Below are 17,677 nucleotides of genomic sequence, written 5' to 3'. Positions count from 1 at the left end.
TTTCTGGAATGACTGGCGTATTTATACTTTTTATAGTTTGGGATTGTGAACTCAGTTTCGGGTGGGTGAGTAGGAATAAGGAATGCTTTATTTCTAAGAATTCTAATAGGCCTTAGCATGTGTCTCTATAAATCTGTTTTATGTTTGCTTCTGCCAGGTGATTCAGAGGTTACCAGCCAGGACCTTATTTTTATTTTCTTTCTTTTTTCTCAGTTTGGAGATTTTAGACAACAGAGTAGTGTTATAGCCAAGGACAGGTTATAAATTCTCAAATACTTTTTTTTTTTTTTTTATGATAGTCACAGAGAGAGAGAGAGAGAGGCAGAGACATAGGCAGAGGGAGAAGCAGGCTCCATGCACCGGGAGCCTGATGTGGGATTCGATCCCGGGTCTCCAGGATCGCGCCCTGGGCCAAAGGCAAGCGCCAAACCACTGCGCCACCCAGGGATCCCTCAAATACTTTTTTATCCCAGCAGAATCCAGGTTGAGATTGCCATCTACCTTTCTCAGAGTTTTTAGTTCTTTAGGAGTTATAACTTTATGCAGAAGGTCTCACTACCAACTTCCTATGCCTCAGTCCAAGCTTTACCATCTCCCATCCAGGAGTTGTAAAACATAAGCTTCTTAGCGAAATTAACAATGATCCAGCAAGTTGTCCAGTCACATTTAATAAACACTTTTTCCCTTTAGCGATTTATTTTATTTCTTGAATGTTTGGCTGTGCGTTCTATAAAAAGCATTTCTAGGGCAGCCCCGGTGGCTCAGCGGTTTAGCGCTGCCTACGGCCGGGGACGTGATCCTGGAGACCCGGGATCGAGTCCCATATCAGGCTCCCTGCATGTAGCCTGCTTCTTCCTCTGCCTGTGTCTCTACCTCTCTCTCTCTCTCTCTCCTCTCCGTGTATTCTCATGAATAAATAAATAAAATCTTTAAAAAAAAAAAAAGCATTTCTATTTTACCTGGATTTCTAAGTGCTTTGCCACCAGAGAACTTTCAGGCTTTACTCTTGTCAGGTCTGATTCTTTATTCCTTATTCAGCACCAGGACTGGCAGGAAGGTATGTAAATATATATTTGGTTTTTATACATATAAAACTGAGAAAAAAGCAATAAAAAGAAGGTCCTGGCTAGTAACCTCTGAATCCCCTGGCTGAAGCAAACATAAAACTGATTTGTAGAGACACAATGCTAAGGCCTATTAGAATTCTCAGAGATAAAGCACTCCTTATTCCTATATATACATATATATATATGGTTTTTTAGATATAAAATTCATGGGGTAAGGTGGTACATTTTCATCTTTGCCCCCAGAGTTTTCCAGCATTAGGCACTTTATTCCTTATGCTGAAAGTTTTGATACTTCCAATTACAAATGCAATTAACAATGCTTAAGCATGATTTATGTTTTTGTATCATTAAGTTTATCAGACTTTGTTAGGGAGTAGATTCTGATAAGGAAGAATATGAGGAGCTAGTTACGATCTTGAGGAGGCTTAATGTGTAGGATGAAGGTTCCTAACTAGTCTTTCAGGTGCTTTTAAGTTCTTGACTGACTCTGCTTTCTGTCCTTCAGTTCAGTAAATGTTTATTGACTATCCTTAGAAACAAAACAATCACATGTCCTCCAGTCTCCTGCTATTGTTAGCCTATATGGTACCTTTATGGGAATTGGCAGAAAGTACCTTCTCTTTCACATGGTTGCCTTCCATAGGTCTCCCTTCTGTAAGGAAGAGCCTCATGCCAAAACTTAGGGCTTGGCAAGCTGACTGAATTTCAGCCTCCGTTAACTTCCTTAGCTTTGTGTAGTATGAAACTACACAACTCTAGGGTATGGCCTTATTTAGGATGTCTTCTGCTGTCAGATTGAGCTCTGTCCAGAGTCTCTAACTTTTTTAAATCCAACCTTTCATTCACTGAATGCTAGCTTTAATGGTAGATATCATTCTTTACAGTTCTGTCTTGTAACCTTTTCCCTCCTCCTAAGCCATAGTTACTCTCACATTTATCAGTTTCCTCATTCTGGCATCGTTTTTTTTTTTTCCCCATTTTTTAATTTGCATAATATTTTTATTATTTTTTTTATAAATTTATTTTTTATTGGTGTTCAATTTGCCAACATATAGAATAACACCCCGTGCTCATCCCGTCAAGTGCCCACCTCAGTGCCTGTCACCCAGTCACCCCCACCCCTCGCCCACCTCCCCTTCCAACACCCCTAGTTCATTTCCCAGAGTTAGGAGTCTTTAATGTTCTGTCTCTCTTTCTGGTATTTCCCACTTATTCTTTCTCCTTTCCCCTTTATTCCCTTTCACTATTTTTTATATTCCCCAAATGAATGAGACATATGTTTGTCCTTCTCTGATTGACTTATTTCACTCAGCATCGTTTTTTTTAAGCCATCCCCACCCAAATGTATCTAGACCCTGATACTCCCCCCCCCAAGACCTATTTCCTTAAAGCCTCCTTTGCTTACTCTAGTCCATGTTATTTTTGTCTTAAGGTAGTTTTAAAATACTCCTTACTTATTTATCCTGTGGCCACTATGTTATTTATCTTGTGGTTATCTTTTATTCTAACAAGCCTGGGACCATTGTAGGCACTGAAGATACAGTGGTGAATAAAAACAAATTCTTGCCCTGATGGAACATATATTCTACTAGGCAAGATGGAAAGTAAACAAAGAATCATTTGATGCATGTTATCCGACTCATCTTAATTATAGAATGTAAGCCACAGGGATATGAATCATTTTTAAGAACAAAAAAATTCTTTCAGTACCTAATGCAGGTATTTCCTGGATACTGATTGAAATTCTCAGAAGCGGGGCACCTGCATAGCTTAGTCAGTTAAGCATCAGCCTTCAGCTCAGGTCATGATCCTGGGGTCCTCAGATTGAGCCCCACATCAGGCTCCCTGCTGAGCAGGGGCCTGCTTCTCCCTCTCCCTCTCCCTCTGCCTGTAGTTTCCCCTGCTTGTGCTCTCAGGTTCACTCACTCTCTGTCAATAAATAAAATCTTAAAAAAAAATTCTCAGAAACTTGTTAGTAATCTCATTTTAATTTATGGTAACTGAAAAGTATTTTATGGCATATATGGTTTTTAGTGTGTGGTCTTAAGGTATTTTTTAGAAAAGGTTGGGGACCAATAGTATACCATACTTATTAATGAAGCATTTTAAAAGTATATCATTTTAATTTACCTGGATTTTTCTATTTTTTTATCTTATTTTATTTCTTTATCATAATTCTTTTTTCCTCTGTTTCAAGAAAATACAGGTGTTTGGGGCAAAATACTGATAATTTTTTTGACTAAAAATGTTAACTGAATGCTTACTTGTCACATACAGATCCTAAAGTAGGCACTAAGTGAGATAAAAGCATGAAATGAAATTGGTATCAGCTTTTAAAGGATTTAGAATCAGGGAGAGTAGGTAACAGACTGAAGAATTCTGTTTCTTCGTTTTTTTTTTTTTTAATAAATTTTATTTTATTATATTTTAAAAGATTTTATTTATTTATTCAAGAGAGACACACAGAGAGGCAGAGACACATGGCAGAGGGAGAAGCAGGCTCCATGCAGGGAGCTCAATGTGGGACTTGATCCCAGAACTCCGGGATCAAGCCCTGAGCCAAAGGCAGACACTCAACCGCTGAGCCACCCAGGCATCCCCAGTTTCTTCGTTTGTAAGAATGATCAGATTTTTTTCATTACTTAAAGGAAAGTGAAAAAGTATTGAAGGATGCCCCTGGATTAGTAGCATCAGTAAGTATGTGTGAGGCAAATGAGTTCTTGAACTGGAAGGTTGTACAAAAACCCCACTGTATGCTAATCCTGTTTTCTCAATAGTAACTTAGATAGAAGTAAAACAGTCAAGGTAATGGATAATAAAAATGTATGTATGTTACCATGCTTAGATGTTACGGACCTCTCAGAAACTTCATGATCAGACATATAATTGAGTTCTAAAATGTCAGGTAAACTGTAATATTAAACATGAACTAAAAGGATGCTAGTATTTGAAATTTGCTAGAAAATGTATAACATTGGAGAGAGTTGAGGATAGAAGTTGGTAGAGGTTAGGTTGGTGCAGGAGCATGCATGGTTACCAGCATTCACTGTGGTAGTGTCAGAAGACACTGAGATACCAGAAGAGCAGAAAGTGTCTACTCTTTAAGAACTCACTAGATATGATGCTCCAACACTAGTGCTGTATTACCTTTAGCTATACAGAAATAATTTATTTCTATTTCTCCAATATCATACTCATTTTTACCCTTTGGCTCTTGCAATGTGTTTTTCTTCCTTCCTGGAACAATTTTATTTCATTTTACCCTTTCCCATAGCTTATTTCTACTCATTCTTTAATTCTCATCTTATTTGTGACTTCATCGAGGAAGTTGTTTTTGAGCTCCCAGGTTTGGGTTAGATTTTTCTTGCCAAAGGTAGTTTGTTTTATTTTTAGGATTTTATTTATTTGAGAGAGGGAGCATGAGCAAGGGTGGGGGTGGGGGCAGAGGGAGAGGGCCAAGCAGACTCCCTACTGAACAGGGAGCCTGATGCAGAGCTCCATCCCAGGACCCTGAGATCATGACCTGAGCCAAAGGCAGATGCTTAACTTACTGAACCACCCGGGTGCCCCCAAAGGTAGTTTTAAAATACTCCTTACATCCCCATTGTAGCAGTTAACATACATTGTAATTCTCAGCAATTACCTGCTTCCTCATTTATTATCTGTAACTCAACTGTGAGTTCCATGAAGGCAAAAATCAGGTTGGCTTGTATCCCCGCCACTGATTTTGAAAGATACGTACATTTTAATTTTAACGTGGCTTTTTTTTTCCTGTGGATTTTTTGCACAGAGGATTTTGGATATCATTTATAAGACTGTGCTCTTGTCTTCAAAGAATTCATAGTCTAGTTGAAGAGCATAAGTTAAAACCTCAAAACAGGAAAGTAATAAAAAGGCCAGTATGAGTTACTAGTTCAGAAGTTGACCCAAGGTGAAATAAAAGCCCAATTAAAAACATTGATAAGAGGGCAGCCCCGGTGGCGCAGTGGTTTAGCACCGCCTGCAGCCCAGGGTGTGATCCTGGAGACCCGGGATCGAGTCCCACGTCGGGCTCCCTGCATGGAGCCTGCTTCTCCTTCTGCCTGTGTCTCTGCCTCTCTCTCTTTCTCTGAATAAATAAATAAATCTTAAAAAAAAATGTTGATAAGATGTTGTGAATTCACAGCAAGACAGGAGATCTTAGACATTAGAATAATCTATAAAGAAGACTTCATGATGAAAGAAGTTTCCACTGAATGTTGAAGGATGGGGAGGATCGGCTCAGCATGCAAGGGGAGGAGGGCTGTTTGTTTAGGTTTATAATACACTAGCAGTGTTCATCTGTAGAATATTTGTAATAAGTGGAAATAATATATATATATATGCCTTATAAACTACTAATCTGGATTTTTCATATCATTTCCTCCTCCCCCCATCATTTTAGGTTAGGAAATTTTGGCTTGAAATCTCTATTTCTAGTTTACTTCACTTTTGTCCCGTTTTTCTTGACACTGGTTCCAAGGTGAAAGCTCCTATACCTCTGAATTATACCCCTTTAAAATGTAAGGGCTTCCCTGTAGGAATAAAATGAAGTGAGATTCAGTTTTCATTTAGTTTACTGTTACTTCTGATTATTAGCCACAGTTGACTGGAGACGAGAAACAGTCTCTTCTTAGGCTCATCTTTTACTTGTGAATAGAAATATTGCCTGCCTTGTCCATCTTACTATTTATCATCTGATAAAATGAGATAATACAATGATCTCATTCAAGTTATTTGAAACAGATAAAAAATGTTCTAGAAATGCAAGTTGACAGGGAACCCTGGGTGGCTCAGCTGTTTAGCGCCTGCCTTCGGCCCAGGGCATGATCCTGGAGTCCCAGGATCGAGTCCCACATCGGGCTTCCTGCGTGGAGCCTGCTTCTCTGCCTGTGTCTCTGCCGCTCTCTTTCTGTCTCTGTGTGTCTCTCGTGAATAATTCTTGGTTTTAGACAGGAGCTTGAACACACCTGGATAGTAGCTGCTCTGGAACAGCTGTTTTCACTTACTGTAGAATTCTCATTTTAGTCCCTTAGTCACTTAGATTTTATTTTATTTTATTTTATTTTTTTATTTTTATTTATTTATGATAGTCATACAGAGAGAGAGAGAGGCAGAGACACAGGCAGAGGGAGAAGCAGGCTCCATGCAGGGAGCCCGACGTGGGATTCGATCCCGGGTCTCCAGGACCGCGCCCTGGGCCAAAGGCAGGCGCTAAACTGCTGCTGCGCCACCCAGGGATCCCAGTCACTTAGATTTTAAATGCCCTATGGCTTTTGTCTCTGGATGACCCTTCTGATTCATTGAGCTATGAATGAGGACATGATTGTTTAGGGCATCAGTAAAATTCCATCTTCATTAAATACGATGAGGTCTTTTTTCTCTTAGCTGAAAATTGATTTTAATTATGTTTTAGGTTCTAACAACTTAACTTTACCTCCCAGTACTCCTTAAATATAAATTTGCATCAAGTGTGGTCTCGCATCTGAGAGTGATCTTTTGGAATGACTTTTCTTATTTCCTATTTTTAAAATTTACATATTTCATAAAAACAGTTTTCTTTAAATATTGTATTTATTTATTCATGAGGGACACAGAGAGAGGCAGAAACCTAGGCAAAGGGAGAAGAGGCTCCCTGCGAGGAGCTTGATATGGGACTCGATCCCTGCACCAGGATCGTGGCCTGAGCCAAAGGAAGATGCTCAACTGCTGAGCCACCCCGGTGTCCCCATGAAAACAGTTTTTTTCTTTTTTAAAGATTTTATTTATTTATTTATTTATTTATTTATTTATTTATTTATTTATTTATTTATTTATGAAAGACAGGGAGAGAGAGAGAGAGAGAGAGAGAGAGAGAGAGGGGGGCAGAGACATAGGCAGAGGGAGAAGCAGGCTTCACACAGGGAGCCCGATGCGGGACTCAACCCCAGGTCCCCCGGATCAGGCCCTGGGCCAAAGGTGGTGCTAAACCGCTGAGACACGTGGGCTGTCCTGAGAACAGTTTTTAATAGCTCTTCTTCTTGATCCCTATTAGCCAATCCCTGTTAGAACTTATTTTTTAAGACTTAACTCTAATAGGCACAGATACCACATTTTTTATTGATGTATAATTGACATATTAACATTATATTATTTCAGGTGTACAACATAAAATTTGATTTTTTATATGTTGTCTAATGGTAACGAAAATAATTCTAGTTGATGTCTGTCATCATACATGGTCACAAATTTTTTTTCTTTTCATGAGAACTTTTATGATGTACTCTCGTAACAGCTTTCAGATTACTAACTAGAGTCACCATGATGTACTAAAATATAGTAACTTCTTATAATAACTCCATGAGGGAGGTTCTACTATTTCCATTTTATAGATAGGAAACTGATACATTGAGTTACTGAGAAGTTATGTGATGTATCCAGGGTCACACAGCTAGCAGCTATAGAGCTGGGAAGAGAATATATACAATCTGGTTTTAAAATAATTACTTAAAAAATAAAATAAAATAATTACTTTTAGGGACTCCTGGGCTCAGTGGTTGGGTGTCTGCCTTCTGCTCAGGGCATGATCCCAGAATGCGGATCGAGTCCCACATCGGGCCCTCTGCATGGGGTCTGCTTCTCCCTCTGCCTGTGTTGTGTCTCTGCCTCTCTCTCACTCTCTCTCTCTCTTGCTCCCCCCTCCCCCATCTCTCATGAATAAATAAATAAAATCTTTTAAAAAATAAAATATTTACTTTTAATCACTGTACCACACTGCTTATTATTTCATTGCATTGTCTTTGAAAACATTAGAAAACACAATTGTATGCGTTTCACTTTGTAAACACGAACATTTTACCCTGATTAAATTTGATTCATTTACTCCATTTATCAGCATTTACTTTTTTTATGTGTTGCAGACACTGTTAGGTGCTGAGTTTTGAACAAGGTATATACATAGCCCGACCTCATTCATTTTACATTCTAGTAGAGAAGACAGATCCTAGTAAGTTCTTCATCTAATGATTGAATAGCAATTGTGATGGATGTTACAAAGGAAGAATTAAGAGTACAGTTTTTGTATGTGGGTTTGTCCTTTTTCAAAATTGAAGTATAGTTGACTTTTGGAGGAGTTGTTTTTTAGTTTTTTAATTGATGGGAATAGAGTTTTTGATGGATATTCTTTTTTTTTTTTATTTGATGGATATTCTGACATGATCTTAGAAGTAAAATGATTCTATGAGAAAATGGTATTTGATCTAAACTTTGAAAGAAGCCTTTCTGAGGGTCTGACTAAAATTAGAGACTTAGAAACCACCTATTGGAACTGTATAGCACTTTGGAAGAGATGAGCTCTTATATACCTTATTTGCCCTGACATATGCTTCATTTATCCTGAAATTTAACATTGTTTTATACATTTAGTGTCTGGCATAATTAAGATTTATAATGCTAACACATAGACAAATGACAAAGATTATTCTTCATCTTCTTTATTAAGGTAAGGAATGATAAAACACAGTTGAGAAAGGATCTTTTGAGGTCTTTTCGCCGTTTTATTAGTATGTAAAATAACTAAGCCCCAGAAAATTCTTGATTTGCCCAGAGGTAGTTTTAAGATTTCTATAAATAGTATAAATAAAAAAGATATATATCTAAATGTTTTAGTTGTTTGAAAACTCACTTATACCAAAGATTTTTTTTTTCCTTAACTCTATGAAAAAGTGATAAGTTACTACAGTATTTGAATTTAACAGTTTTTCATCCCGCCTCCTTTAGCTTTACTGGCAGTGAGGATAAACTTTGTGTTTTTCTATCTGTAACTAGAGTGACTTGAATAAAATTGAAAAAGAAATAGGAGTACCTGTTGGCTCAGTTGGAGGAGTATGCAACTCTTGATTTTGGAATCATGAGTTTGAGCCCTATGTTGAATGTGGACATTACTTAAAAACAAAATCTTAAAAAAAAAAAAAAAAAGATGGTGCTTCAGGTGAAAATAATCTGAAGTTATTTCATTTATATGGTGGCAGTATTCATGAATAATTTTTTTAAATTAGATTCCACACCCAATGTGGGGCTTGAACTCACAACACTGAGATCAAGTTGGAATGCTGTACCGACTGAGCCAGCCAGGTGCCCATGAATAATTTTTTTTTAACTGTACAAAAATGTTTTTATCTGCCTTGGGACTAGAGGGGGACTTCCTTACAGTGTCTACTCTCTTCTCTTTAATATTTTCTTATATGAAATATTCCAGAACACTTGGCCATGAGTTAATAGAAAAAAATTAAATCCTTCTAATTGCTTCATCAGTTATCAAAAGAGAAAATGTTAGGGACACCTGGGTGGCTCACCGGTTGAGTGTGATCCTGAAGTTCCAGGATTGAGTCCCACATTGGGCTCCCTGTGGGAGGCCTCCTTCTCTGCCTATGTCTCTGCCTCACTCTCTCTCTCTCTCTCTCTTTCTCTCATGAATGCATGCATAAATGAATAAATAAATACCCAAAAAGCTAAAAGAAGCTTCATATTACATAACAAAATATGTAGGAAAGTCACCATTTTCTTTTTGACTCCATCTTCTCATTTTTGATAGATTGCAAAGGTCGACTGCAAGGAAATACTAGACATCATATGTAATCTGGAATCTGAGGGTCAGGATAACACAGCATTTGTTCTTTGTACGACTTACCTTACCCAACAACTCCAAACTGCAAGTGTATATTGTTCTTGGTAAGTATATTTACTTTTTATTCTCCTTATTTGTTTAGTACAGAGTATGGCATTTAGAGTTTATGTAAACATTGGTTTGTTTCAAATTTAAAGCCTGATGACATGTGAATTAAATCTTGCTTAGAAGCTAAACCATTTAATTAAAAATATTATTGGTGGGATCCCTGGGTGGCGCAGCGGTTTAGCGCCTGCCTTTGGCCCAAGGCGCGATCCTGGAGACCCGGGATCGAATCCCACATCGGGCTCCCGGTGCATGGAGCCTGCTTCTCCCTCTGCCTGTGTCTCTGCCTCTCTCTCTCTCTCTCTCTCTCTCTCTCTGTGTGTGTGTGTGTGTGTGACTATCATAAATAAATAAAAATTTAAAAAAAAAATATTATTGGTTTGATATTTTCCAGAAGAGTCCAGAAATAAAGAGAAGGTAAAAAGTTTGAGCTCTTCTTGATCATCCTATAGAGGATTGTCTGTTAAATTTAAGATATATCTTTGAAGATAAAATTATAGCAACATGAAACAAATTGGTGTTAGGTCGTTTTCTTTTACACTTAATGTATCCTCTGATAGTTTTTTCCCCCTCTTGTTTGGAAACCCACTAATTATGTAGGTTTCTAGGTCAACTTTGCCCTAGAGAAGGATATCCATTTGAATAAGCATCTCTTGCAACTTTGGTACTATATAGCAGAATTACACAATTTGGTTTTAATTCAGTTTATATCTTGTTTGCCTGCAGAGTACTTAGTTGCTAAAAAAGGAAACAAACAGTAAGTGTAACCCACTGTTCTTTCATTCTAACTGTATGGCATCTTTTTAGTACAAAGAGGCAGACTTGGTACACAGGAAACCCAGAATGTAAGACTGTAAATGAGTATCAGATTAGTAATACGGATAATGCTATAGGATGGATATTAAAGAAAGGTGCTCTCACTGTATGTTTAAGAAAAGTTTCAAGGAGGAGGTAAATATCTGATGAGCTTTAATTCAAAGAAAAAGTTGGATTTGCATGATCTTGGTAAGAGGAACCTTGAGCATTTTAGAACCTTAGGATGGTTTAAAGTTGAAAATGAGCATTTTAAAACCCAGTATAGCCCTTTGTTTACTTTAACCTTCATCAATCTCTTTTTGGAGGATCTGTGTGTATTAGTACAATTTTATTATTATTAGCATTATATACCACTATATTTCTTTTTATTATTTTATATAGAAATATTATTTATGTACTATCAATCATCTCACCCAACTCTCATAATTGTCATTGTGCAGTTGAGGCAGTGGAGGTCCAGAGGAAGTTTTGTGATTGTCCAGGATCTTAAGGCTAAAGTGATAGAACTGGATTCACATCCAGGGTTTTGGACTGCTAATCCAGTGCTTTTCTTCTCCTGTGGTGGTTTTCTTGGCACAGGCACCAGAATTCAGATTGTAGCCTTCTACCACTGGGTCCACTAGTCCAGAGTTATATCTCCTATAAGAAGGTAGATAGTGGAATAGAGAGTTAAATATATTTTGTAATACTCATTATGGGCGTTTTATAAGGAAAATAAAAAATAGGTGATATAAATAAAAAGAATTATGTAGCAATGAGGGTTTTGATCATTAAATTGAGGGTTTTTTTCATACATTATAGATTAGAGATTTTAGCTTTAGAAAAACAGATGTGTTTCTTGAGAAGCAAACCCCAATTTTAATTTTTCTTGGGACCGTTAATTTCTTTGCTTATAATGAAAAAGTATCTGCTAGTGATAGCTAGATTTTCAGGACTAAGAAATGTATTAAATCACATATGGGATGTGTGTAGATTACAGAGGTAGGTTTTTTGTTTTGTTTCAGATGTACAACATATGATTCAACATTTCTGTACATTACTCAATGCTCATCACAATAAGTGTGCTTTTAATCCCCTTCACCTATTTCACGTATCTCCCCACCCACCTCCCCTCTAGTAACCACCGGTTTGTCGTTTGTCCTGTTTTTAAGAGTTTTTTCATTTGTCTCTCTTTTTTATTTGCTTTGTTTCTTAAATTCCACAAATGAATTAAATCATATGGTATTTGTCTTTCTCTGCCTGACTTATTTCACTTAATATGGTACCCTCTAGATCCATCCATGTTTGTTACAAATGGCAAAATCTCTTTTTATGACTAGGGTGTGTGTGTGTGTAGTAGTATCTTTTTATCCATTCATCTATTGATTATGTTGATACTTGGGCTGCCTCCATATCTTGGCTCTTGTAAATAATGCTGTAATAAACATAGGGGTGCATATATCTTTTTGATATGGTAATTCTATTTTTAATTTTTTGAGGAACCTCCATATTGTTTTCCAGAGTGGTTGCACCAGCCTGCATTCCTACCAACAGTGCATGAGGTTTCCTTTTTCTCTACATCCTGGCTCATGCTGGTTATTTCTTTTATTTTTTTATATTGGCCATTCTGACAAGCGTGAGGTGGTATCTTATTGTGGTTTTTGGGGTTTTTTGTTACTGGTTTTGTTTTGTTTTTAAGGGGGGCACCTGGCTGGCTCAGTTGGTTAAGCATCTGCCTCCGCTCAGGTCATGATCCCAGGATCCTGGGATCGAGCCCTGCGTCAGGCTCTCTGCTTAGCAAGGAGTCTGCTTCTTCCTCTCCCTCTGTCCCTGCCCTGTCATTATCTCTCTCTTTCTCTCTCTCTCTCTCCCCCCTCCCCCACAAATAAATAAATAAATAAAATCTGTGAAAGTTTGTTTTAGAGAGAATGAATTGGGGGAGGGGCAGAGGGGGGGAAAGAGAGAGAATCTTAAGCAGGCTCACACCCAGTGCATTGCCTGATAGAGGGCTCCATCTCAGGACCTGAGCCAAAATCAGGAGTCCAAAGCTCCGGATGCCTGAGTGGCTCAGCAGTTGAGCATCTGCCTTTGGCTCAGGGCCTAATCCTGGATTCCCTGGATCGAGTCCCACATCCGGCTCCTTGCATGGAGCCTGCTTCTCCTCCCTCTGCCTGTGTCTCTGCCTCTCTGTGTGTGTCTCTCATCAATAAATAAATAAAATCTTGAAGAAAAAAAAAAAAGAGTCCAAAGCTCAACTGAGCCAATGAGGATCCCCTCATTGCAGTTTTGATTTGCATTTCCCTAATGATTATTGATGTTGAACATCTTTTCATATGTCTGTTGGTCATCTGTATATCTTTGGAAAAATGTCTTTTTGTGTCCTCTGCCCATTTTTAAATTGAATTGTTTGTTTTTGTGTCTATTCCATTGTATAATTTTTTTTATATGTTTTTGGGTATTAACCCCTTGTGAGATACATCATTTACAAATATCTCTCCCATCGGTAGCTTGTCTTTTCATTTTGTTGATGGTTTCTTTTACTATGCAAAAGCTTTTTACTTTGGTATAGTTTGAATAGTTTTAATTTTGCTTTTGTTTTCCTTGCCAAAGGAGACATATCTAGAAAAATGTTTCTATGACTGATATCAAAGAGATTACTGCCTTTGTTTGCTTCTAGGAATTTTATGGTTTCAGGTTTCACATTTAGGTCTTTTAATATAATTCTGAGTTTATTTTTGTGTATGGTCCAAGAAAGTGGTCCTGTCTGGTTTTCTCAACACCCTTTGTTGAAGAGATTGTCTTTTTCCGATTGTATATATTCTTGTCTCCTTCACTTAGATTAATTGACCATAAAAGTATGGGATTATTTCTGGATTCTTTATTGTGTTCATTGAATTGATCTGTGTGTCGGTTTTTGTGCCAGTATTATACAGTTTTGATTACCTCTAGCTTTGTTCTTTTTCAAGACTGCTTTAGCTATATCTGGGGTCTTTTGCGGTTTCATGCAAATCTTAGGATTGTTTGTTCTAGTTCTGTGAAAAATGCTGTCGGTATTTTGATAGGGATTGCATTGAATGTGTGGATTGCTTTGGGTAGTGTGGACTTTTTTTTTTTTTTTTTTAAGAGAGTGGGAGGGGAATGGGGAGTGCAGAGGGAGAAGGACAAAGAGAATCCAAAACAGGCTGCACGCCAAGCATGGAGCTCAACACAGAGCTCAGTCTCAGAACCCTGAGATCCTGACCTGAGTGAGCCAACATCAAGAGTCAGGCATTGACTGAGCCACCAACATGCCCCAGGTAGTGTAGATATTTTAACAAGAGTAATGGTCTTTCACTTCCTTGGTTAAGTTTATTCCTAGTTATTTTATTATTTTTGGTGCATGAGTTAAATGGGATTGTTTTCTTAATTTTTCTTTCCACTACTTTATTTTTTTTTTTTAGGATTTTATTTATTTTTTTGAGAGAGAGAGCACAAGTAGGGGAGAGAGGGAGAGAGAATCTGAAGCAGACTCCGTGCTGAGCACAGAGCCCAATGTGGGGCTTGATCTCTTAACTGCGAGATCATGACCTGAGCTGAAACCAAGAGTTGGACGCTTAACTGACTGAGCCAACCAGGCAACCCCCTTCCACTGCTTTATTAATGCATAGAAATGCAACAGATTGCTGTATATTAATTTTGTGTCCTGTGAATTTACTGAATTCATTGCTCAGTTCTAGTAGTTTTTTAGTGGCATATTTAGGGTTTTCTATATATAGTATCATGTCATCTGTAAATAGTGAAAGTTTCACTTCTTCCTTAATGATTTGACACCTTTTATTTCTTTTGTTGTCTGATTGCTGTGGCTAGAACTCCCAGTACTGTGTTGAATAAAAGTGGTGAGAGTTAAAAAAAAAAAAAAAAAAGTGGTGAGAGTGGGGGATCCCTGGGTGGCTCAGCGGTTTGGTGCCTGCCTTTGGCCCAGGGCGCAATCCTGAAGTCCCGGGATTGAGTTCTGCGTCAGGCTCCCGGCATGGAGCCTGCTTCTCCCTCTGCCTGTGTCTCTGCCCCTCTCTCCCTCTCTGTGTCTATCATAAATAAATAAATAAATAAATAAATAAATAAATAAACAAATAAACAAACAAACAAATAAACAAACAAACAAACTATCTTTAAAAAAAAAGTGGTGAGAGTGGACATCCTTGTCTTGCTCCTGATCTTAGAGGAAAAGTTGTTTTTCACCATCGAGTATGATGTTCACTCTGGGTTTTTCATATATGGTCTTTATTATGTTGAGGTATATTCCCACAAAACTTACTTCCTTGAGAATGTTTATCATGAATGGATGTTGTACTTTGTCACATCCTTTTTCTGCTTCTGCTTTGAGAGGATTGTATGGTTTATCCTTCCACTTGTTTATGTGACATACCACGTTGATCGATTTGTGACTGCATCCCTGGAATAAATACCACTTGATCATGATGAGTAATTTTTTTAATATATTGTTAGATTTGGCTTGCTAATATTTTATTGAGGATGTTTGCATCTGTGTTCATAAGAGATACTGTCTTAAATTTTCCCTTTTGTGTAGTGTCTTTTTTTTTAAATACTTTTTTTAATTATTTATGATAGTCACACAGAGAGAGAGAGGCAGAGACACAGGCAGAGGGAGAAGCAGGCTCCATGCACCAGGAGCCCGCTGTGGGACTCGATCCCGGGTCTCCAGGATCGCGCCCTGGGCCAAAGGCAGGCGCCAAACCACTGCGCCACCCAGGGATCCCCTTGTGTAGTGTCTTTACCTGGTTTTGGTATTGGGTGATTGGTATTGGGGCCTTGTACAGTGGATTTGTAATCTTTCCATCCTCTTCTATGTTTTGGAATAGTTTGAGAATAGATATTAACTATTCTCTAAATGTTTGTCAGAATTCACTTGTTAAATCATCTGGTCTTGGACTTTTGGGACTTTTTTGATTACTGATTCAGTTTCACTGCTACCAACTAATGTTGGTCTATTCAAACTCTCTATTTCTTCCTGATTCAGTTTTAGAAGGTTATATGTTTCTAGGAATTTATCCATTTCTTCCAGGTTGTCAAATTTACTGACATATAATTTTTCATAATACTCTTTTATAATCCTTTGTATATCTGTGATGTCAGTTATTTCTCCTCTTTAAATTCGGATTTATTTATTTGCACTTTTTTTTTTCTTAGTCTGGCTAAAGGTTTATCAGTTTTGTTATCTTTTTAAAGAACCAGCTCCTGGTTTCGTTGATCTGTTTTCTTTAGTTTCTATTTCATTTATTTCTTCTCTAATCGTTTTTATTTTCTTCTGTCTTCTGGCTTTGGGCTCTGTTTTTCTTTTTCTAGCTCCTTTAGGTATAAGTTTAGGTTGTTTGAGATTTTTCTTGATTACAAAGTAATTTTAAAACTATAGTTAGACAGTTCTTTTAATATTCCTGATAACGCTTCCCTTTTAGAATGACCTATAACTTTTTTTTCTTTCTTTGTTCACTCAGCCACATTATAGCCCTTCCAAGGATATTAGTGGCTCTGGGATTAATGCTGCTCCCCTGCAACAGGAAGGGATTAAGAGGGATTTCCCTCTTGTTGGCCTCCTGAGGAGCTATAATGAGTAGACGAAAGAAAATATTAAGTCACATCACACTTTGTTAAAAGTGAGCTACTTACAGGCAATTCATAGAGAAACAGGATCTACAATTTTCAGATTTGGAAACTTTTTTTTTTTTTACCCTTTTGTTGTTTTCATAGGTGTTTGCTTACTTGTTTTGCTATTTGGATATTGAAATTAGAATAACTATAATGTAAAACAGTGAATTTAAGGAAAATGAAACTCAGGAATTCTTTTCAAATAGGTAGGATAGATTCTTTTGTTGTGCTAGAAATTTCCTGTGTTGAAAATAGTGGGCTATATGGAATATTTGTGGAGAAGAGAAAAAAAAATTTAAGTGGTATTTTTTGTAACATATTTGTAAAACTGTGACAGGTTGGAATCTGAAAAAAAGCAGTCACTTTTTTTTTTTTTTAAGATTTTATTTATTTATTCATGAGAGACACACAGAGAGAGAGAGAGGCAGAGACACAGACAGAGGGAGAGGCAGGCAGGCTCCTTACAGGGAGCCTAACATGGGACTCTATCCCAGGACTCCAGGATCATGCCCTGGGCCAAAGGCAGTCACTCAACCGTGGAGCCACCCAGGTGTCCCAGAAGTCCCATTCTTGAATGTGATCACTACAGAAGATAATACATGAAGTATATAAACTATGTAACTATCACCCAAAATAGTTTATTTTCTTAGAAATCTTCAGAGATATTTACAAACCACAATAAAACATGTCATAATACTTTATAGCAGTCGCCACTTTTTTTTTTTATCAACAAAAGGTATATTGCTTAACTTATTCATTAATCTTAGCCCCAAAAGAGTTTTGGTTCTCTGCAAAAATCAAAATTGTGCTGGAGGAATGAGTTTCCTATGTCTGCAGTGGTAATAGAGTAGTCAGGCAAATGAGAAAGATAACCATTTTTGAATGGGACAGTATACACATAGATGTGTAATTACTATTGCTACTTTTATTTTTTATATATTTTGGCTTTACTTAAATTCAAGTTAATTAACATATAGTATAGTATTAGTTTTAGGGGTAGAATTTAGTGATTCATCAGTTGCGTATAACACATCAAGTGCCTTCCTTAATGTCCATCATGAATTATTCCATCCTGTCACCCGCCTCCCTTCCAGCAACCCTCATTTTATTCCCTGTAGAGTCTCTTATGGTTTGCCTCCATCTCTGTTTTTATCTTATTTTTACTACTTTTATTTATTTATTTTTTTACTACTTTTAAAATAGAGTTAATACAGGTGAAACTTAAACTTCCACACAGAGCTTTCAACAAGTATTTGCTAGATGATTGTTGCTTTCTTAGATCTGAATTTAAATCTTGTATATTGTACATTTGTGTTTCCTCAGATGTAATTTCTTGCTTGTTCTTTCTCAGCCTAGACTGTGATATATCAGGGTCAACGTGAATGTTATTCTCAGTACCTGTCAAAGACCAGATATCCATATGTGTTTTATTTAACCCAACTTT

General features: G+C 37.3%; 1 protein-coding gene across 1 annotated transcript in view; it reads left to right on the top strand.

Moving 5' to 3' along the window:
• Positions 1–17,677, top strand: part of RLF (RLF zinc finger) — a 91,389-nt gene that overhangs the window by 60,884 nt on the left and 12,828 nt on the right. The window contains exon 6 of the mRNA XM_025983691.2: positions 9,658–9,794. Within this exon, the coding sequence (XP_025839476.2) occupies positions 9,658–9,794 (137 nt within the window). The remainder of the gene's footprint in view (positions 1–9,657; positions 9,795–17,677) is intronic.

This window comes from Vulpes vulpes, chromosome 10 (assembly GCF_048418805.1).
Source record: "Vulpes vulpes isolate BD-2025 chromosome 10, VulVul3, whole genome shotgun sequence".
Taxonomy (NCBI): Eukaryota; Metazoa; Chordata; class Mammalia; order Carnivora; family Canidae; genus Vulpes; species Vulpes vulpes.
The sequence above is the reverse complement of the archived record's forward strand: the minus strand, read 5'-3'. Positions and strand labels throughout refer to the sequence as shown.